This window comes from Ixodes scapularis, unplaced genomic scaffold (assembly GCF_016920785.2).
Source record: "Ixodes scapularis isolate PalLabHiFi unplaced genomic scaffold, ASM1692078v2 PGA_scaffold4__175_contigs__length_147842914, whole genome shotgun sequence".
Taxonomy (NCBI): Eukaryota; Metazoa; Arthropoda; class Arachnida; order Ixodida; family Ixodidae; genus Ixodes; species Ixodes scapularis.
The window spans coordinates 138,816,284-138,839,281 of record NW_024609879.1 but is presented as its reverse complement, the minus strand read 5'-3'; the positions used below and the strand labels follow the sequence as shown (position 1 = coordinate 138,839,281).

At 43.1% G+C, this 22,998-nt stretch overlaps 1 protein-coding gene across 1 annotated transcript; it reads left to right on the top strand.

Moving 5' to 3' along the window:
* The first annotated feature begins 11,509 nt into the window (after positions 1–11,509).
* LOC120846736 lies at positions 11,510–22,779 on the top strand. The gene is made up of 4 exons (XM_040218602.2): positions 11,510–11,573; positions 17,550–17,725; positions 17,813–17,902; positions 22,648–22,779. Exons 1-4 carry the CDS (start codon positions 11,510–11,512, stop codon positions 22,777–22,779), a joined length of 462 nt encoding a protein of 153 aa, XP_040074536.2.
* The last annotated feature ends 219 nt before the right edge of the window (positions 22,780–22,998 follow it).

Genomic DNA, 22,998 nt, shown 5'->3' with positions numbered 1-22,998 from the left:
AAAACCGTCAGCTCTATCTGCTACCGCGAACAGCCGCCAGAAGCCGGAGGGGGAGGGGGACAGAGCCGGACGGGTATAGCCGGACCCGGATGAGGCTTTCCTCCTTTCACCATATTGTATTGTTCGCGCGGCGCCCGCCAGCGCGTGGTCACGCGGTCACGAGCGGATGTGTTTTCGATGCTCACTGATGGCTCTAAAGCGAGAACTTTACCGAAACCCCGCGCCTACCCCATCGACGTCATTGTGCACGTGACCTTGAAGACGATGTACGAGTCGAGGGGCGGCGAAAACCTGGATCCTTTTCATTTTAAATAAAAACTAGGATATCCAGGCAAAATCTGTTTGCTATAGTTCACTTCAGAAGTGTCAGGCATCAACCTCCACAATTCAACCTCCACAAGCGAAGCCCTGAAATTGTTGCACAGCTCCTTCGAGCATCTACGGTTTAAAGACATGTTCCCGCCTTACTACAGGTGGTTAAAGGAAATTGAATGGGAGTGATCTTTACGCTGAGTGCCATAAAATATCTTATGGTCGGATATTTGTTTTTTATGGTTGACCTTAGAAGACTACACACACCCCGGTATAGCTCACCATCGAATGTTCCATAAACGTCTATACAGACCATTTTTTATAGGTGGTCGACTCTTCAATGTCCAGTTCGTGCACGACAGTACACCTCATCCGTTTAGCATCGCCAGGGAGGGCGATCGAAGTCTATAATAAACAACAAACGCGAGTCCAAGCTATTTTCTGTTTATCAATCAAACCCGGCTCAACAAGAGTACAATAGCAGCGTAGAGGGGATTTGTTTCTTTCAGTAGATGGCAATACGAAAACCTGGTAGTATTTCCGCAGTAGTAGACCGCGTTCCGTTCATGTATTCACACTTATGCGAAGAAATTATCAGAACTAGCCTTGAATTTAATGCAAAATAGCACAACTTGCTGTCTTAAACACTGTGACCACCCCACGACATCACATCGTGGTTCCCAAGAAATGCATACGTCGCGGTAAATCAAGAAATAATTTGTTCTTTAGTTCCGATTACGATGCAAAATCGTAATATTTTGCTGAGGGTTACGTGTTCGCTCTTACTTGTTGTAAGGTAAACAATACATCACATACAAGCAACATGTAACTCCAAAGTTGACATTTTGGTACTGCCCTTTACATCTGCGTATATGCCCGCCACAAGGTTAAAATCAGGGCACGAAGAACAACTTCCACATCCATCATTTCAAAAGGTCATGCAGACCTTCAAATATATCATGTGCGCAGTAGAAAAGGGATGTTTCAAGATTATATATATTTTTTTAAAGTTAGAGTGTCTTCTAAAATCAAAATGTGACAGATTTCGTCATTGTCTGCCTCGTCTTATATACAGTCAAGTTCGGCTTCACTCGTATGTCGTGAATTCAATATTTTTTCAGAATGTGGCACGCTCTTCTGAAAAGTTTTATATGGACATATTTCATTTCCTTGCTGGATGGCGCGAGTAAGTAGTCATTATAAATGTTATGTTTGTCAATCATAATAATATGATAATCTAAACATTTACATTGTAGGAAACAGTACGCGTTTTCCTTCAAATGAAAATGCGTCCTTCAGCTATTTATTTATATATTTATTTGCTTTCTTTTGAGTGCGAAAGAAAAAGCCCTTGGCTTTCTTATTCATACTCAAAAAAAATATATATCTAATCCACAAAACAATTGGTCTACATATCAGGGTTAAAGAAAAACGTCAGTACACTCTCAAAATGTTTCTTCGTGTCAAAAACTGTCAATATTAAGACTGATGAAAATAATCCCTGGAGAAGGGGGACAAGAGGGACAAAGGACAAACACAAATCTCCAAAACACAGCTAGGTGACTGGTGCGCGACCGAAAAAATCCGCCTGGTCCGGGTATCGAACCCGGGACCTCTCCATTACAGGTGGAGCGCTCTACCAATTGAGCTAACCAGGGGTTAGACATCAGTAGAGCAAACGGGTTTTATCAGCTGCCACCAGTCTAACACCAACAAGGGTGAAGCTTGCAATTTAAGGTTATAATTAGAATGCAATTAAATGCAAAGGTGCAAGCGAGCTGGACAAAAGAACAAGGAACATTCTTGTCCAGCTCGCTTGCACCTTTGCATTTAATTGCATTCTAATTATAATATTAAGACTACCTGAGTTAGATTCGAATTTGTTGAAAACCAGTTGCAAGTGAGTCATCGAATCAGTTTTGTACAAAAGGAAAATATAAAATAAGCTGTAAATGTGGCTCACCCTCTGAGGAACATGGAAACATACACAGTTCAGTAGCGGCGGCGAGTCTAGACCACCATCTAGAATATTGTTCAGGAACACACAATTCCAAATGATCGGTCTAGTACACCAACATTTTAGACCAATCAGATTACAAATCTTTTTTTGTAGTCATAAAATACAGTGGGTTGTAAGTAACGATCGTAAAACACGCTTATAAAGTTTCTTTAAATATGCTCAATTCTAGAGGATTTGGTCAATCCAACGGAGTTCCACACGACTGAGGCTAACATTGGTGGTTGCGCGAAAGAGAACGAATAACATGAGTACAGAGCAAAAATCCCCATGACACCTAGTAATTCTCTGATTGGCTAAGCGGGCGTTTAGCGTCTACTGTGGTTTATTCGGGTGTAACGCAGGTTATCCTCAAGTTGGCACAGAATTGCTTGGCCGTCCTTTTGAAGGCGAAGGCGAAGAAGTAAAAAAAAAAGCAGTGTAAAAGATAAATGACCCTTGACTCCCTATTTTGAAAAAAAAGGTCGTTGTTTATAAATATAATATATATATATATATATATATATATATATATATATATATATATATATATACAGATATATATACATATATATATTTTTTTTGCCGAACCTTTGGAGTGGTGAAGCTTTTTTTTTATTACACTAAATGACTTTACTTCCAAGGGCTTAATGTTTTGCAAATTTAGCTGATTGTTTGTTCCAGGAAGATTTCTCTTGCACAAAGAAAGGTGATATATTCGTCCAAAATAGTGTACATACTATTCGTGTAAAGGGGACATATACTCGTCCTCCGACTGCCATGAAAGGGGTCGAAAATCATGTCTGGTTCGAGTATCGTTTGCATAAATTTAAGGTAACGACCCCTGTATTTTGTTGCGTCCTTCACATTCACAGGTTTCGAAGATGCCGAAGTGCTATGCATTTGGCTGCACTGTGATTTTCGAAATCCGCAAAATAAGAGACTCCGCGACCATCGAACAATATCAGTTACGCGTGACGATTCAACTCCCCCCCCCTCCCCCTTCCCTTTGTAATGCCCACAAACGAGGGCCCTTAAAGGAGTTTGAATAAAATGCACAACATCCGGCTCTTAACTGAACGAGCACTTTATTTCTTTAACAAGTTAAATAAATATCAACGATTGATGAATATCCGCCAATTTTACATTTTATAAGACGTCCAAGACAAGTAATCAGTTATTTTTTTTAGACTTCCGCAGGCTTAATTTCTATAGAAAGGGTTTTCATTGCGGAGACCTTATGTTGGACAGACAGGGCATTGTTTAGATGACCATCTTACGGAAAAACAAACGTAGTGTATAAAACAAGGCGCAGGGTACGGAATTTGCAAATCACTTTGGTTCGGGTAATTAAGGGGCTACGTGCAATGGTGGTACAAGTTAAAAAATACTGTTCTGAGAATATTGACAATAAAGCTTTCACTGTGACCCGAAATATAAAAATATGTGCTCAATATTACTAATTTTTCGTTTACGTTTTTTTTATTTCTTGTGATATTTGCTGCAAACTTAAAATGAGCGAGAATGCGAAATATTATGTTTTATAAAGGTGAACGGCACAAAGCAAACTTGTACCTTTATTGCCTGCTACCACGGATATTGTAACATAATAGTTCACTTTTTATTGCGTTAAATGTACAGGTTAGGATTTTCTTTACTCAAACTTTGCCAGAGTCTTTATCTCCTGTTAAGTCGTGTACGTCGAAACCATTTTTGTTGTCAGTGACGCCGTTGATGTGCTGGAGGTACTCTTCCAATGCTGGCCGCTTTCCAGCAGAGACACAACCGAAGCAGCTCCCTCACATCCTTCACTTTGGGCGATGACGCTCCGATTGCTGGGGAGAGGAGGGTTTCTTACATAAGCAAACAGCTCATTCAGCGTCGTTCTACAATAAACAGAATTAGAGGAGGCTGACATCAACGAAATGTTCCGGTGAAAGTTTGCTAACCTAGTCGGTACTCAATCACGCAAGCTACCGAAGCTTTCATTTTTCGGTCGCGACGGACGCTATTTTTCAGAATGGCTTTGAAATTAATAATAATGACATTCTTTTCTGCGTCAACCATTGTGAATTGTGGTTTTCTCGACATCTGAATTGCGGACACGTAGTCCTCTGGGCTCTCTACATTTTCCATCCGCTTCAAAACGTTCACATGCGTCCCAAAGTTTCGGTCAAAGTTGAAGGTGAACGCCCGTGACACCTGAAAGAGAAGGACGTGCGCAGATGCTGCCAAGATGGCACAAAATAAAAATACTATGTAGTTCCGATTTTGTCCTCCGCAAGCGTCAGAAAGCAGGACTATTTTCTTCTGTCTCCGGTTGTCGAAACATCGATCGATTGCACGCTTCAAGAAAGCACACACGTTGTTGGCTCCTTTCTTGGCCACTCTTTCTATATAGTAGAACGTGTAGGAGGCGTTTTTTCCATGCACATGAACGTTGCAAAGATACAACCGAAGTAGACGGCAGTAAAACTGATCCGTGACTGGTAGTTTTGGGAGCGGTAGATTTTGACTGAAATCCAATGCAAGAACAAGTGCGGTATCGTCATCGATTAGGCTTTGCTTGAGTTCTCTGTGTTTCTGTGCCTCCCACAGATGCAACTTGTATTCCAACGAGTCTTCACCACCCAGATTTTGCTGTTCGAAGCAGAAGTCGCATACGTCACTGCGAGGTGGTCGAAACGTGAAGGGAACCATGTGATTAAAATAGTCACTGAAGCTAGAGTGCGAGAGAGAAAGCTCTTCGCCCGTGACGCTCTGGAAATAGTCAGCGGAAGGGGAATACAGTACTGTCAGATTGAGGTCGCTTTTTCGAATTAGAACAAGTGGGAGTCACGACGCCTATACTGGAGTCGTTTGTGTGGAAGGCTTTTGCAAAAGTCACAATGAGGTCTTTCATGTCCTCAGTCCACTTGATCGACCGCGTGGCATGTTTACCCCGGGCATCGTTAAGCTCGCGACCTTCCAGCAGCTTCTCTTGTAATCTCTGATGTCTTCCATTTGTGATAATGTAAAGCTTCAAAAATAACCTCTTGCACACACGTTCCCACTTAGGTTGGCCGAATCGGACTTTATAAATCCAACTGCACTTCTTCGCTTCGACAGAGTTCGTTCTTCTAGTTGCAGCAAGATAAATGTTAATTCCATTTTCAAGGTGGATGTTTTGCTTGTGAAAATCGCCGAGATTCCAAAACGTATTGACCTTTTTTTTCTACATTCTGCTGGACACTTTCTGATGACATCCTTTTCTGCAGAACGATCAACCGCCTTGAATATCTTTTTTTGGACGAACCTTCGTGCGGCGGTCGTGTACTCGTGCCCCTAAAAATAACGAGACAAATATGTTACTCGTTAAAATGCAGTATACTCGAATTGTAGGCATAGCTTACTCGATTTCACTTCCTTTTGCTCACGTTTCGTTTCCCTTTGCCGCTTCTTTGATGGCGCTTGCGGCCCCATTCGTATGGCTGTGCCCATTCATGGGTTATCGGTGTCGACGTATACTCGTCGCTGTACGACTGCATTGTTAATTTAACAAAAACCAACAGAAGGCTGGTAGTTTAACAATCTCGGGAAACGAACGTCTGCGAAGGTTTCGCGTCAGCGTAATCTTTGTACTTCAACGACTGCTAACTTTGATGCAAACATTTTCTGAAATTGCTGCTGAGCATCCGATAAAGTTAAGTGTAAACGTAAACCGCGTCCGATCAAAACGCCGCGTTTCACATTCGCCTAAAGTTGCACGGAAATGTACGCCGCATTTTACGTCTCCTTCTGCAAGAGCATCTGCTAACATCGCTTTCCAACGTCTGCTAAAGTTGAAAGTATACGTAAGCCGCGTTTAGACGCCAACGCCGCATTTCAACGTCTGCTAAAGTTGCTGTAAACGCAAGCCGCGTTTATACGTCTGCTTCACCATGAGCATCTGCTAACGCCTCCGCTTTTAATCGTTTTTCAAAACCTCGGAGAACGTCTGCTAAGGTGATGTGAAACGACTGCTAAGAGCGCGTTTGAACGACTGCTAAAAACGCGTTTCCGCGAAATCTTTTCGGGGTGGCGCCATCTCACGGCAAAAGAACAAAAATACTTTTTTCGACACGTGGTGGCTTACTTTCAGTTCTTGAGGCGAATTAGCCTTCCCAAGTCATCAAAATTAGAACAAAAGAAACTCGGAAGTCTTCTACACCTAAATACGTAAAAAGAAATGAAAGCCCTGTAACGCCGAATTAGAGCGCAGCTCTTGAGGAGAAGGAGGGGAAGGTACGGAGAAGAGGCTATGTCCCTCCTACTCTCCTCCCGTTGAGGGGAAAATTTTCTGCAAAATTTAGCGGGGAAATATTGCCGCTAAATTTAGCGGCGAAATTTTCCGCTAAATTTAGTGGGGAATTTTTTCCGCTAAGAATAGTGGGAACAGTTTTTCCGCTAAATTTAGGGGGGAAATGTTTTTCCGCTAATTGAGCGGGGAAATTTTTTCCGCTAAATTTGGTGGGGAAAATTTTCCGCTAAATTTGGCGATGAAATTTATCTGCTACATTTAGCGGGGAATTTTTTTCCACGAAATTTAGCGGGGAAAAGTTCCCGCTAAATGTAGCATTCAAAATTTTCCGCTAAATATGGCGAGGAAAGTCGTCCACTAATATCAGAGGGGAATTTTTTTTCGCTCAATTTAGTGGGGAAATTTTTCCGCTAAATTTAGCGGGGAATTTTTCCGCTATATTTAGCGGGGAACTTTTTCCGCTCGCGGGGAAGATTTATCTTTAAATTTGGTGGGGAAATTCTCTCATAATGCACCGCCCAGTTCCACCGACGGCGACGGCGACGCCGACACCGCTGAAGCCGGAACCGGGCGCCTAAAAGCTGCGCTCTATAACATATAGTGGTACGAGTCGACTTGTAATACTGTACTGCCCGTCGGCTCAATTTTTGCTCCCATATTTGAGATGAAACTTGTTTTCTGTGCAACGAACAAGATTTTTTTAGAAGGCTAATTAAGGAGAATGCGTGAATCCTCGAGGGGGACAATTGTGTACGAGAGCCATCTTTGGTGATCAGTGATCTGATGAAAGAGTTTTTCCATGTGTGAGGGGGACTTGTAAACGTGGGGGCAACTGGGGGATCGAAACGGGAAGCGGTTACTTGGAAGTAGGAAATTCAGCTTAAGCTTTAGCGCTTCGGAATCCCCTGTGTGTTAGACCTTGGAGTGCTTGTTGTTCGGGTGGCGGTTTTCTTTCCAAAAGTGGGGAGCCAGGAAGTGGCTTATGCTGTCTGGGTAGAACTCGTTGGTCGTCTTGTTTATGCTTCTGAGTTCCTTTTTTCTCTTTCTTCAAGTGTTTGGAAGTCTATTGGCGTCCTCAAATCAATAAATTTTAGCTGAGTTTGAGATTTTGTTGTCTCCGTCAATTTTTTTTATTGTTCCCCATCTCAGGGACTACAAGATGCCGACTAATCTACGCCGTTAAACTGTGTGGGGAAACATTATTATCGTTTTCTAGCAAGCAATGTAGCGCAGTGTACATCTGGAAAAATTGGCATCCACATGGTTTGCTTGGCTGCAATCGGCGATGGCTCAACCATCGCTGTTCGACGACAACTCTTACTCGGCGACTTAGAGGCCGTTATACGTATTCGGTATTGTGAGTATTGTTGATGATCTTAGAGGACACTGATGCACCTGCTAAAGGACTAGCCTATAAGATTGGCTCCACGTTACGAGATCATTTAGCGTAAACTACGCTCTGTTTCAGCGTACGCACGACCTGACCGTAGCGGACGCTTCCGTCTTAGCCAATTCAGCCCTGTCCATGAAGCACGTGGTACGCTCTTCGGCCGTCACCGCTGCGGCCGCTAATAAGATTCAATGTACCAACAGAATGAACTCGCCAGAAAGAATTTTTTTTTTCGCATACGCTGAGAGGGAACACGCCTTATTACAGTGTTTTGAGATCTCATGTGCGTGGCTTAGATTATCTAGTAAGCGTCGAAGGTGTCGTGTTTGTAATTTGTGTCTACGACTCCGCGATTCGAGATTCTGCGGATGCTAATGTGTAGGACGAAGCGTAAATGCAAGACCCTTATTTCGTTTCATTTATCCTTTGTCTTTCAAATGTAACTTACCAGTAGCTTGTTTGCGTCGTTTATTTTTATTTTTGAATTTTTGGTGTTTAATAACGCGCATTGCCACGCATCGTGTTTTGGACTAACATCATGCCAGGCCGTTCCAGTGCTTTCAACCAGCTTTCCATAGCGGACTCTTTACATTTGCTCTATTTCCCTCCATTGGTTTTATTCAATGGCATCGTGATTAACGTCCAAAGGGTTATTAAGCATTTTTTTCTATTCCCGCGTGTTGTTTCTTTTTTAATAGTAAATCACAAAAGCAGAGCAGAAACAGGAAGATATATCTGTAGCTTGTCCATCTGTGCGAGTTGTTGCCTATACTCACTCGGCGTTCCAGAGAGACGTCTGTCAACTGTGGGCGGCTGGAAGTTATCGCCCATAACAACATTTACAACACCATAAATAAATCTTAAAAGAAAAAAAAAACAAAAAAAAACGTATCCTTTTTTTTTGTTTAGGTTTTCTTCCCACTCTTGACCTTGAAGCTCGGAAGCCCATTTTTGTGATAATAGGGAGTTTTCGTAGATCGCTTCCGCCATCCAGCAGGGCTCTCCGCAGCCCGCTACGATACCCGTAACTCTTCAGTCAAGGCCATCGCCGCGCAGGCGCAGTAGTGGTTTCTTCGTTGTGAAGGGCTTAGTGGAGGAGGAATTGCAGTCTAAGAAAACTCCCTATTGCCTCATTATTTTTTGACCGGAAGGGAGGAACAAGACGCGTGCTGAGGGAGCGGTCTCCTTCTAGTCACTCTACCAATGTACGGTTCAGTGAAGGATCTTATTCGACTGTTCGTGTATTTTTCGTTTCGTAATTTTTCGTATGATACAATTTCTAAATGTTCTGTTTCTTGGTGGCATAGTCAACGCAGCGAAACAAAAATGTCAGAGGTTTTTAGTGGTGTCGTGTCATAATGACAATAATATCCACCACAAGTTTGAACCACGCTACGCCCAATACGAGCACCACAATGATTTTTTTTTTTTTTTGCAGCAAGTTTTAGTTTTGAAAATAAACGCCTAATGTTTTTGAGCGAAAGGTTGAAGGCAAACAGTTTTGAAAGCAATTCAAGCTGTCATATTAGGGCTCTAGGTACAAATTTAAAATGCAATTTCGGAAAGCCATAGCAAAAACGTCCCCAAAACAAAGGCACATTTGCATTTTATGCAGCCTCTTCTTATTATTGTTCTGGATAAAATATGGCACATATCTTTTAGATATGATAGATTTAGATGGGTTAAAATATCTAGCTTAAACATTTTTATAGCCAGGGTAAAACAATTTCTTGACCGTAATGCTTCTACTCCAGTACAGCACCATTTTATATAGCCAGCTATAAAAATGTAACAGACGTGATTGCTTTGAATTGGTAGCACACAACTTTCTATATCTTTTTAACAATAATATGCTGAAATAAACTTGTTCTGCTCATGATGAGGAAATAAGGCCAAAGGTTGCCATAGCTGAACCGTCCTCAAAACAAAGGCACATTTCATTTTATGTAGTTTGTTATTATTGTGGCATAAATTTCTGGAGAAAACATGGCAGATAATTTAGATACAATAAATTTAAGTTATAATCTATAGCTTTAACATTTTTATATCCAGCGAAGTGAGCTCTAGTGATTGCAGGCAGCTGCAAACTGCAGCGAAATAAACATTTTAGAGCTGGGTAGAACAATTTGTTTTTCAGGAATGCTTCTACCCCAGTACCACACGATTTTCTATAGCCAGATATAAAAATGTAACAGACATGAGCGCTTGAAATTGGTGACACACAACTTTGTTAGCCGGCCGTAGATAATTGAATGTTCGCGGGGATTTCGCACTCGAGAAAAACTCCCATATACTCGGCTAAAATAGCTTACTCAGCGTTTGTCTATACTATTTTGGAACATTTATTGCGCTATAGCCACCTAAAGTGAATGATCGCGTGTCTGTAGCATTCGAGTCAGAAATATCTCTATAGTCAGCCAAACAAAATCCTATGGTCGCATTTATTGTATTATAGCAGGTTCAAGAAAACTCAATGGTCAAGATACTATACTTTAAACACTTACAAATTCTATTGCCGGCTAACGAGAACTAAATAAATGTTTAAGCGACTACGGTTTGAAGACATGCGCAGGCTTTCGTACAATGGTCAAACAATATAAGATGGGAGAGATTCTTTACACTGTGTGTCATAAAATTGTTTATAGCTGGATATATTGTTTTTATGATTGACCTTAGAATACAACACCTGGTTATAGCTCACCATCGCAATTTTCATAAACGTCTAGAGACCATTTTTTATACGTTGTCGACTTTTCAGTGTCCGATTTGGGCACGACAGCACACATTGTCCGTTTGGCATCGTCAGCGGGGGAGGGCGAAATCTATAATAAACAGAAAACGGGAGTCCAAGTTATTTTCCTTTTATCAAACAAACCCGGCTCAACACGGGTACATTAACAGTGTCGAGAGGATTTTTTTTCCGGTAGATGGCAATATGAATACCTGAAAGAACTTCCGCAATGATACACGACTTTCAACTCCTCTATTCCCACTTATACAACGCAATTATCAGAACTTAGCTTTAAATTCACGGAAAAATGGCACTTTTGCTGTCGTACGACGGTGTCCCCCCAATGACGTCACACTGTGGTCCCTACTACCAGCACACATCGCTGTAAATCGAGAATTGATTTGTACTTTAGCTGCGATTACAATGCAGAATCGCAATATTTTGTTGTCAATTGCGTCTTCGCTCTTTCTTGCTCCAAGGTAAACAATATATCACATACAAGCTACATCTATTTTGAGTGTTGACATTTTGTGCTGCCCTTCAAATATACGTAGATGCCGGCCACAAGGTTAACATCAGGGCACAAATAGCAACTTCCACATCCTTTATTTCATATAGGTCATGCTGACCTTCCAAACTATAGTGTGCACAATAGAGAAAGCACGTTAAAAGAATTGTTATTTTGAAACCTAGAATGTCTCCTAACATCAAAATGTGCGAGATTTTCTCATTGTCTGTCTTGTCTTACATACAGTCAAGTACAGCTTCATTCGACTCTCGTGAATTCAATATTTTTGCAGAATGTGGCACGCGCTTCTGAAAAGTTTTGTATGGACATATTTCATTGCGGTGCTGTATGGCGCAAGTAAGCATTTATGATCAAACGGTTTGTTTCCCAATAATAATCATGCGATAATATAATATTTGAGAGACTGTAAGAAACAGTATGCTTTTTTCCTCCAAATCAAAATGTGTCCTTCAGCTATTTATTTATTTATTTGCTATATTTTTAGTACTACAAAAAAGCCCTAGGCTTTCTTAGTCATCCACTAAGAAACAACATCACTAATCCACACAAGAAAGCTCTTCAAAACAGGGTTAAAGAAAACCCTCACTGCCCTCTCGAAATTTTTCTTCGGGTCCAAACATTGCAATCACGACAACCTGAGCTAGATTCGAATTTGTTGAAAACCAGTTGCAAACGAGTCATCGGAGCAGTTTTTTACAAAGGAGATAAAATAAGGAGTAAATATGGCTCACCCTCTGAGGAACATTGAAACACACATAGTTCAGTAGCGCCGTCTAGACCACAGGCGCTATTATATTGTTCAAGAACGTATAATACCGAATCATCTGTCTAGTACAACAACATTTTAAGTCAATCAGACTACGAATTATATTGTAGTAAAAAATACACTGGGCTGTAAATAACAATCATAAAACAGGCCTATAAATTTTCTCTAGATATGCTCCACAGTAGACGATTTCAACTGATTTACCCAGCAGATAGGCTGGGTGAATCAGTCATGCGACTTGTTTACCTTAGTTATATGGAATCCAACAGAGTTCCATACGACTGAGGTAAACATGAGGCGGCTTCGCGAAAGAGAACGAATAACATGAGAAAACAAAGTGGTTTCCTAAAGATGTTAGATATACGCGTTACGACAGATAAAACACGTGGAGACTAATTGATAACACGTGTATCCTGGTGATTAAAACAAATCTAAGTGTCTACATAAATACCCCAGTTCCGAGTCAAAAACACACGGCTGATAACAGTAGCATCTAAAGAGTAGCAGGAGTGCTTAATGTCACATTTTCAACCTAGAGATATAATATTTGTTTTTGTTTCGTTTAGGGCAAGACCATTAGTCATGCACAACTTATAGATGGAACACATCACGTTAAAAAAACCCTAGCGAAAAACAGCATACTTCTAGCATACTTCTGACGAACTTAGTACGCAGACGTTTTTCGCAATACTTCTGTCTGAATATGGCCGATATGAAGAACACTCCCGGTGTACTTTTGGCTTGCTTTAAATGTACTTTTAAACCATGGATTGGCTGTGCTAACACTATATTTCTCGTGATCGGAAAATTTGTGCTGAGAATATACTGCACATGCCTAATAAGCGTGCATAAATTTATACTCTCCAAAATTACAAATAAGCAGGTTTAGATACCATAATACGTGAAACAATTAAACCAGAAACTCCTGCATAACAAATTGTAAGTGATGGGACAGGTTTCCGTTTAACTTTCAATTGCTTTTTTTAGATGCGGAGCATCTCTTGCTCGGGTCTATGTCCCGCGGCGTCGTAGTCCGCACTCACACTACGCATGCGCAACTCTCCTCCTTCGCTCTCTCCAACAGCTGCGCGTTACTCTCCCTCTCTACCAGCTGCGTGCACTTCGCGTGCGTTCGCTTCTACTCACACCGCGCGCGCATGCGCAACTCTCCTCCTTTAGTCTCCTCTCCTTCAAGTGTGAATACAAGCTGCGGTAGCGCGCGTTCAGTTCACCGCTGTTGACTCCACTCTGTTCTTCCGATGAAGTGTGATGGAAGCAACAGTCCCGTTAGTTAGTGGGTTGGCGCAAGCAAGCGTCAGCACCACCCCACAAACTAACAGCAACGCTACGTCCACTGAAGACAAAGCAGCGAAGGGCACGCGACGCTGAGCGCAAACGCTTGAAGCGAGCGGCAGACTCTGAACTACGGCAACGAGAAGCGGCGTCCATTCGTCAACGTCGAGCGGCGGATGCTGAACTACGACAACGTGAAGCAGCGGCGGTTCGAGAACGTCGAGCAGCAGAACCTGAGGTTCGGGACCGTGAAGTTCAACGTAAACGTACGAAGCGAGCGGGGGAAACCGACCTTCGAGAACGGGAAGCCGCGTTGGTTCGTGAACGTCGAGCAGCAGAACCTGAGGTTCGGGACCGTGAAGTTCAACAACGTTACTAACACCGTTAATAACTCCGTTAATAACGATCCGCGATGCTCCGCATCACCCCATGGTTCCCCTCGGGAAGATGGTGTAATTTGTTTTTACAGGAGCTTTTTATTTTTTTTTTATTTTTTACTTTATACGACTGTTGTGCCTAGTTTGGAATTATGCTCTCCCGAGAACCTCGCGAATTTCGACAAATACTTTGATCTACACACGAAATGACATGGACACAAATTTTCGCGCATGCAGATACGGTGTATAAAGTATGACAAAATAACAGCAGAAAAAAAAATTAGTAAGAGTTGCAACAAGGATACAAAACAGCAACAATACCACACCGCGTGAGTTTTTATCAGGCTTCGGGCGAGTGATCGAGACACGCCAAATAAACTTGGCGGCCTACTTATGATGAAGCGACAGCGAACTCCAAACCTAGAGTCACACAGCAGAACCATATGTCAGACATTTGGAACCACTCAACCGGACTCCACAGCGCTTGAAACAAACAGCGGTGGGTGATACAAAAGGCACTCTCGCTGATCGCAAGCCACGAACTGGAGGGCAGCCTGAATCTCTGGCAAATGAAGGGGAGGTCGCCCGGAAGTCGAAGCACTCGGTGAAGTCCGGCTGACGTGCGGGATGGTGCACAGAGCGGGTGACTAGGGTTCACACAGCCGGCGGTTTACAGCTTCATCAAGTCCGCTCGAGACGGAGCTGGCGGCGGCCGAGTTTGTGCTCCATCAGCTGCCGCCGACATTCCTGGCGTCGGTAGTCATGATTTCGAACTCCCGAACGGCCCTTCACCACCTACAAACTCGACGACACGTCACAGCCAGGACAGCGTCGTCTTTCGTAGTAGACCGCCGATTTTCATTGGTTTCCCGCACACTGCACGATCCCTCTAAACATGGACGCAGATCGATTGGCCAAGATAGTCTACGTGTGGACACCGTGTGCTACCACCGCAAAAACGGCGACAGCACGGAGGGTTTACTTTTCGACTACGACTTTGATAAGCTCGCGCCGCTAGCGCTGCTCGAGGATGGGCTCTTCCCATCAAAAATAGCCCTACCTGGCCGGTGGCTCGCTGATGAACCTCCTCCTCTTGACGAATCCACACCCGCATAATTCCTCGAATGCACGTGAGTCCTGACCGAACTGTAAATATAAGCATTTCATCAAAACCAGAAACATAAATTTGAACAATTGCTCACCCAAACACCCGAAGGCCTGGCGTTGATCTACAAGCCTAAAGAAAATTAATTACCTCAATCCCTTCGCGCCGAACTGCCGAGCTCAACCTGTGGCCCTATGTTGCAAGTTTTGGACTCCAACGGCGACTATGGAGAAGGAAATGACGTCAACGCGCAGCAAATGCAGTTTGGATGTTGATTGATGAGAGATCAGTCGCATAGGTGCCGCGACAGAAACTTTGCCTAAAACTTTGCGGGGAACCTGAATTGGTGCATAGGTCACGTGACGTCAATTTTCCGCTAAATTCAGCGGGGAAAAAAGAAATGGTGCACAGGTCGCACGAAGTAAATTTTTTTCCGCTAAATTAAGCATAGGAACCGAATTCGTCACTCTTTCTGCCAACATTTTGTGAGGAATCTGAATTGGTGCATAGGTCGCATGACAAATGTTCCGCTAACTTTAGCGTGGAACCTGAATTGGGGCATAGGTCACGTGAGGTGAATGTTTCCGATAAATTTAGCAGGAAAACTGAATTGGTCAATTTTTTCGCCGAATTTAGCATAGTGTAGAGGCTGATTTTCGGTGAGGCCAACACTTTTGCCAGTACAAATATCGAGACAGGCCTGACAAATTCGCTGCAGTATTCACAACTCCAGCGCCAGATAGAACGCAGAGCGGTCATTATTAGATGGCGGAAGAAACGGGATAAATTCTCCAAGATTTTCCGTGCACCTGTTCGCTGACGCTGGTCAGTGCGCTAAAAGTAATTTATTTCTCTACAAATACAATTATCATACCTTTCCACTCACATAACTGGTTTCCCAAATACCCTTATTATCATATTAATAACCCCGAAAATCATGACGGAGATGCTAATGTACGGTAGGAAAACGAGCATGTTAATGTTTAAAAGTTGCGGAAACCTCAACTTACGAAGCTTTGTGGAGGGTGGGGACTTTCCCAGCACCAGCCAAGTCACTGTTTGTGGAAAAATATATTTGAGAGTGATGAAGATATCGTGGTGTTTGCGATTTGCCTGGCCATTAGTACTCTAAGATGTGAGCTGCGCACGGTGACGGCCAAGCTTTGAGGTCTTTGCGTCACAGGCTCAAAACTTGCTGCTTACCGTCGCGGTTTTATTGTATTGCAACACGTCATCAAACTGCGCTATGGTTATTGATAGGAGGCTTTAGGATAGCATTACCACGGGCTTCCATAAACTGTGCATCATTGCAACCAAAAGTCTGCGCTGCTCCTTTGATGCATAAATTTCAGTGCGCGCTAAGAGGGTTGCCGTGCTGATGCAGCGTGCGGTAACCCTATGCTGAAACTGCCCATGAACATAAACTGTGTGTTGAAAGGATTTATTTATTGCTCTATAAAATAGCAATATTTTAATAGTCCATACATTTGTGTACCGTGTTATTTGCAACGTTGCGACCCACCTCGCCAAAACTGCCCGTTTTAATCTAGACACGAACGGTTAGGGAACACAGACGCGCTTAAAATGCTTCGAGTGTTTCTTTATTTCCGCTGCAATTATCTGAAAGCAAGGACGCGTACTGTATCTTTTGAAAGTGGCTGGACAAAATGGTCGTCACGCTCTTTTTGACGTCCTTAAAATTCCCGATATGTAGTGATCGATATACATTGCACGACCAGTTTTCTCCTACTTAGCGCAAGTAATAAAATTTCCGTAGATCGAACGAAAGAGTTCTACACTAGGGCGGGAGCGTTTGCCGTCACGTTGAACGCAAATTGAGCTAAAGGAGGCCACAAGACCGGAAATCCGCAGCGTATACCATATATAAAAAGACCCTGAATGAAATTAGACATCCCGATCGCTTCGTGCAACGCTGTTGCGAGGCGAAACACGCGAATTCCTAGTTTAACGCGACAACTTTTCTGTTTTAAACTGTCTCGTGCATGAACAGGCCAACCAGAACTATCCTGCAATAGCAGCACCAAGGAACCAAGGCCGACAGTCCCTGCCCCCGTCCCCGCGCCGCCGCCGCCGCTTGTGTCCCCGGTCCTCTTGTTCTCCGATAATACGCGAGAGGGCGAGTGGCGCGCTGGAGTTGCAAATAATGTGAAGGTTTATGAGATCATCCCCAAATGTTTGTGAAAACAAAACTACGTGATCCATGTACGCCATCGCAAGCTCGTGCTTTGTGTCGCCGAGGACAATGTACATTATGCTCTGAAAGCTGGCATGTGGGTGGGACAAACCAAAGGGAAGGTGAGTTTATTCGAAGAACCCCCTGTTGCAAATGAATGCACAGTCTTCTGCAGGTCACCCGGGTGAACTTGTATTTGAAGAAATTTACGGCTGTGGTCGAGGGTTATGAAAACAATCGTGTTTTCTTCTAAGGAAGGACATCACTGAGGAAATATTGGGGAAGGGGGAATCTTTCTCTGAGTGACACATTGTTTAGACGCCTGTATTTAACACAAAGTCTGGGACTGCCTTCCTTTAATAAAGCAATTAGGACCACCGGCGTAGTCCATGTGCCTTTTAACAGGCGTACTGCGCCTGCGTCAATCATTTCTGTGAGTGCCGCATCGAAGAGTTCACGATTGGGGATAGATAAAAACAGATCCATTAAAAAAAAAAAAGAACAGATCATCTGTTTTTTACATCAGTCGCTCTATTTTTATATGGAGATGCATTAACCGTTTTTCTTCTTCTTATAGCCCTTGGAGAACCACCCAGAATGGTATATCCCCGTTTACTGGAGGCACGGAGTTCCAATAATTCTCTATCGCTCTACATCAATGACGAAATAACTCTAAATCTCGAACGAGCCGATATTTTTCCTGAGATGTTTGTGCTGCAGTACCCCGAAGGCGAAGGACAAGTACACGAATATGTGAGTACGTCTTTAATTGCCGCGTTTTATTCTGACGCAAGTAAAAAAACTAAGCGTATTAAAAGTTCGTTTCCTGCTACATTTCAGATGAAAGGAGCAGAACTTAATAACCTGGTATATCACGACACGGATCAGATGTCCACTGTATCTATAGAAAGGGATGACGGATTCTACGTGGTAATGAATGAAATATTTATGATTGTCTTTTACTATATCTGTGATACACAACACATTCAAAGTAAGTGTTTCCTTATTTTGAATCTGTTGCGGCCCTCAAAATACCTCGTGTAATATGGGGCGCACTTCAGAATTCTATACAAGATAATAAAACACACAATTCTATGTTTAAAGGGTTTGCAGCCAACATAATGTGCAGTTTGCTGACGTCGCACAATTCTTAAATTTTTAACGACGGCTGCTATAATTAAAATATTCTAGCTAAAAATCAGAGAATAATTAGAATAAATTAAGTTATGCCAGGAATCTAAACATTTAAAAACTTGCTCCTTCAAAAAAAACAAAAAACAATAACATGTTTAATGTTATAAACAAAGGGAAGTGTACGTACATGAATTGTCTATCTGTATATTTTAATTAGATTTTGATGATCACAGTTCCCCTCACATAACTGCTTTCATAGATACAATTTGCTTTTGCCATATTAAAAACCCCGAAAATGAAAAATGTCTCATCACTGCGTTGCACATTCAGGCATGAGGTGGTCATCGTCTTCCACCAACGACAATTCAGGTTTTTAATGTATTGTTTTAAATAAAATTAAATTGCCATTGAACCTGAATAACCGGTCACGCCGACGGATATTGTGTTATGTTTCCTCCGATTGTCGTCACGATAACGACACAGTATTCAAGGATGTCTTCCAGGCGACTCTGTGAAAGTCACTTCTGTCATGTGTTGACATACGCAACGATTTGAGGTCGTTGTTTTTAATCCAGTCAATGCCCTTATAAATATGTCCGCTACTGCGAGGAATGTCAAAAAAGAAAGCGACCTCTAAAGAACCTCAGTGGTTTCTTTCTGCCACATGCACCACTGCTTCACCGGTTCGAAGTACAGACTGAAAACTTTCTTTGTGGGAGGAGATACACAAGAGCGACCTTTTGTTTTTGAGAACATAAAGAAGACTGGTTCATTCTCACTTTTTTTTGCGACACAGACGGTACGGAGAAGAAAAAAAAAACAGGCGTGGGTGAAACGTGAGTTGTTAGCTAAAGACGGAGTCGCTTTGTCCCAAGTGAAGGACACACCGGCTCAGATAGCGGATGCAGTCGTTGGAAACCAGCTCTTGAAATGATATCCGATCACCTATGAGTGAGCCATTATTCCAGAAAGATCGCGGACATTGCCGGGCGCTTCAAGTGTATATATTGTAAAGTAGAATAACAGAATGCGAAATACAACAACACTTATTTAGGGTTGTGGGCTTCGACATTCTAGGACCACTTCCCGCTTCCACCACTGAAAATGAATGAATATTGGTAGCCCTCAAGTACGCTACTAACTATATTAAAAAGCAGTTCTCAATTAGAATGCCTAATCCGTTTCCCCTTTTCTTCCACCCAGCATCGTTTTGCGATATGAAGCTCAAACTCACATTGGTAATTGTGGTCACTGGCTTTATACCACGGAGTAGCAGAACTGCTCTCTGCAAGAAGAAAAGAAACTTCATTTTCTGCAGACCACGGAGAGGATCATTTATGTAAAAAAAAAATATCCCAATAAATGAAAAAAAATATCAGAACAGGATTAGGCCAAAACGAATTCGATGTAGCAGGGTCAATGGGCATGGCGTATCTCTTTCCGATTGTTTCTGCACACGACACAGTCTTCCGATCTAAACAAAATATAAACGCCATTTGCTGTGGCCAAGATCTGCTGTCTCAGCGTTCTGCAAGAAATTATATTCGCCGATGTTTTTCGCTGTGTCTGTAACATCGATAATCAGAAGGCATCCCCATACGTTACCACAGAAAACGCCCTCAATGTGCGTTTAAATCACAGCTTCGGTCCCTAACGAAAGAAAACAACGGCCGCGGAATATGAGGTCCCAACCACCATATTTGGAGCAGCGCAAACACTCTAAGGAGCACGTCTGAGTTCGGCGCACAAATCTTCGTCATCGCGCACCCTCGCCTACACTTACATGAGAAAGACCTTACTTCCGACGGCCAGCAACGACCGTGATGACGAGGACGGAATCCTCAAGCATATCCAGGTGGTATGATGGGTGCATTTTACGCATGGAAGCGCTTACGCGGTTCTGCCTCCCCTCACTGAAGACGTCAACACATCGGAAGTGCAACTCCCGGCGCTTACCCGAGCCGCCCAGTATAGGTCCACCAAACTTTCAACCCCAAGGATAACCTGCATCAGCTAGCTTCTACAGTCCACCCCAGACCAAAGCAAAGGAACGAACGCAACTGACTCGTTTCCCGCCCCAACCCGACAACAACTATTTTTGCAGATGACCGAGAAGGACTTTATGCGGATTATGTCTGAGAGGTTGGAGAACGGTTGTCATTGTCCGCAAAATCGCGTCGAGGGCCGTCAGACGTCCTTCCCCTCCTTCGTTTCCCGTGAATGTCGAGGAGAAACGCTTGAACGGCCAGGCACTTACCAGCCCCATTTCTCACAGCGGAAGACAACACAGAAAGGGTACGCAGCATGAGAAAATAAAGTGGAAACTTTCAAGAGGGGCCAGAAAACGTCGTATCCAAAACCGCTAAACAAAAGTAGAGAAGCGCGCTGAGCGGGTTTTTGCAGTCCAAGAGAATGGCAGAAATTTCTCGCTGATACAGGGCGCGAGAGTCGCACCAGCCGTATCAGCATCAGCAATATGGCGGCGCCCTAGGAGAGTTTATTGGAAAGATGTATCTGGAGGAATGGCTTCGCACAGGTTTTCTACGGACTTCCAAAGATCTACAGACCTAACGCTCCTTTCTCACCAATCGTGGACTTAACCACCTCGCCCCTCCGAGCGCTGTCAAACTACCTTCACCGCACTTTGTTTCCTCTTGTTGGAAAAACGGAGACCTTTGTACTCAACTTGCGCACAAATCTCTGCGCACAAATTGAGGAGCAAACCATCATTGCCGGTCTTAAAGAATGGCTATACCAATAGTTTAATTAACATCATCACCAACCGCCAAGGTCGTGCTTGTCGGCTCCTACAACCACAAAAAAAGCTCCCAGTCCCGCCCTACCAAACGCATCACTGTACCCTACGTGACCAGAAAAACACTGGCACGGGTTCTGGCATTACAAGGAACACAGATGGCAGATAAGCCTGTTTCAAATCTTGGACGCCATATGCCATGGCTAAAAGATCGCCATTCCAAAGAAAGAACAAAGGGCGTCGTTGGCACGACTCCCTCCGTTGATTGTCCCGCCACCTACATCGGAAAAACTCAACAATAATTCTAAAGAATCGGCCAGCACAAAAACAACTTGCGCCAATTCAACCACGAGCGCAGCGCTGTTGCTGAGCACTGCGATGTCAGAGATCACCGTATTGATTTCGAGAAAACATCCGTCCTATCGATTGAGACAAACCCCCGGAGGAGACTTCCATTAGAATCATGGCATATTAAGACTACAGTGCTCTAGAATCCAAGGTAGTGTTTGGACCGGCGCGGCTCGGCAATGGGAGCTTGTGAGGCTGCGCCTGTCTGCAATAATCGCGGCGCTGCAGTCGACAGGGCAGCAGAAAGTAGCTGCAGCCCGCACGTGCAGCCGCTCGTGCTCGTGCACGCGGAGCACGCGCACAATCACCAGCATACTGACCCCACGGCCGATGCGCCGGTGTCGACCCCTACCGCGATTACACCACACGCCTCACGCAGCCGCTCCGGTCCCGAAACTACTCTGTATTTTAGTACACGGTAATTCAGACCATACAAGGAAACATCAACAGGTGCTTGGCGATTTAGCTACGGTATACACCAACGGACTCCGGCATATGACGAAGGAAACAAAACAAAAAAAATCACAACCTTTTAGAAGAGGTAGAAGCTGCGAGTCAGCGTTCATACCCGCGTTCAGAAGAAGCTACTCCTCAACGGACACGTTTGCCCCTGATGAAGTAGTCAAGTTGGTTCCAAAACGTAGGGTCCCTTAACATTTAGGGTTGGGTTGGTGTATATTTCACTTCCTCGTAGCGAACCTGCACATTGTACCTAATACCAAGCTGAACCACTGCAGACAGTACATAAATATCCCACGATAAATTTAACTCCTCTTTTGTAGGGTTGCCCTCACAGAATTTTTAAAAAATATCTTGAAATAGACGTCTGGTCACGCGGAAAAAAGTAGTGAAGGCTTTACATGGAAATAGTTTGGTATCCTAGAGCAGGCAGACAAACTTGTTTCCCTAACAATTTGAATTGATTTATGACTAAACAAAAAGTTTAACGCGCCGAAGGACCTTAATGAAAAAGCGTTCGTTCGTGTTTGCGTTTTTCGTGAGTCCGTCTGTTTTGCGTTTTTTATACCTCTACTTTTTTGCTTAGAAATAATCCACTGTGGTTTTTTTCCTCCTTTTTTAGCGACAGCTAGTTTGTCTGGCAGTAACTTGGGTCCAAACGTAAGAGAAAAATTACGTCTAATAGAAAGACACATTGAAACATAACAATATTTCAAATTAATATTTGTATATTTCATTAAACTGAAACATGTCAACTGAACGGCGCACAGAAAAGGCGCTATTTAGACGTCAACAAATATGCACAATATTTGGACAGAATTGCTTAGATACGCAAAAGCAGAGTTCGGGTTTTGCACTCATAAAATTATAGAAAGTGGTGAGGAACCTGCTTACGATAAGATCTTGATCCGTGCTATGTTGTAACCCATATGCATGTATCGTTTTAGTAAAAACGACTAACCTTTGTGACGCTTTACAGAACGGAATCATTCAGAACACATATCGAATAACTCCCATGTACCACATGGAACGATCGGAAACGGGAATACTTGCTCACGAATTGGTTAAACTTGAGGAGCCTCATTCATCTCTTCGCGGGGACTGTGAGTAGTTAAAGTTTTCACTTTTGTGAGTGGTTAGTTTTGTCTAACAAACACTACCTTGTCATAAGCGTTTCACTGAAGATATAATTTTTTTAACACTCCAAGAAATATAAGTGAAACAAACTTTGGTGTAAAGATATCACAATGAGAATATACTTTCAAGTGCACGCTTTAATTAACAGAATAGGTCCACGTGCCTAGCTCGCTGAGACGAAGTTGAAGACTAC

Bases quoted from the DNA above. Each gene is read 5' to 3' on its own strand.
- LOC120846736 (XM_040218602.2), top strand. From the start codon at position 11,510: ATGTGGCACGCGCTTCTGAAAAGTTTTGTATGGACATATTTCATTGCG. The intron at 11,574-17,549 runs GTAAGCATTTAT...TTCTTCTTATAG, and splicing joins TGCGGTGCTGTATGGCGCAA to CCCTTGGAGAACCACCCAGA. The intron at 17,726-17,812 runs GTGAGTACGTCT...GCTACATTTCAG, and splicing joins AAGGACAAGTACACGAATAT to ATGAAAGGAGCAGAACTTAA.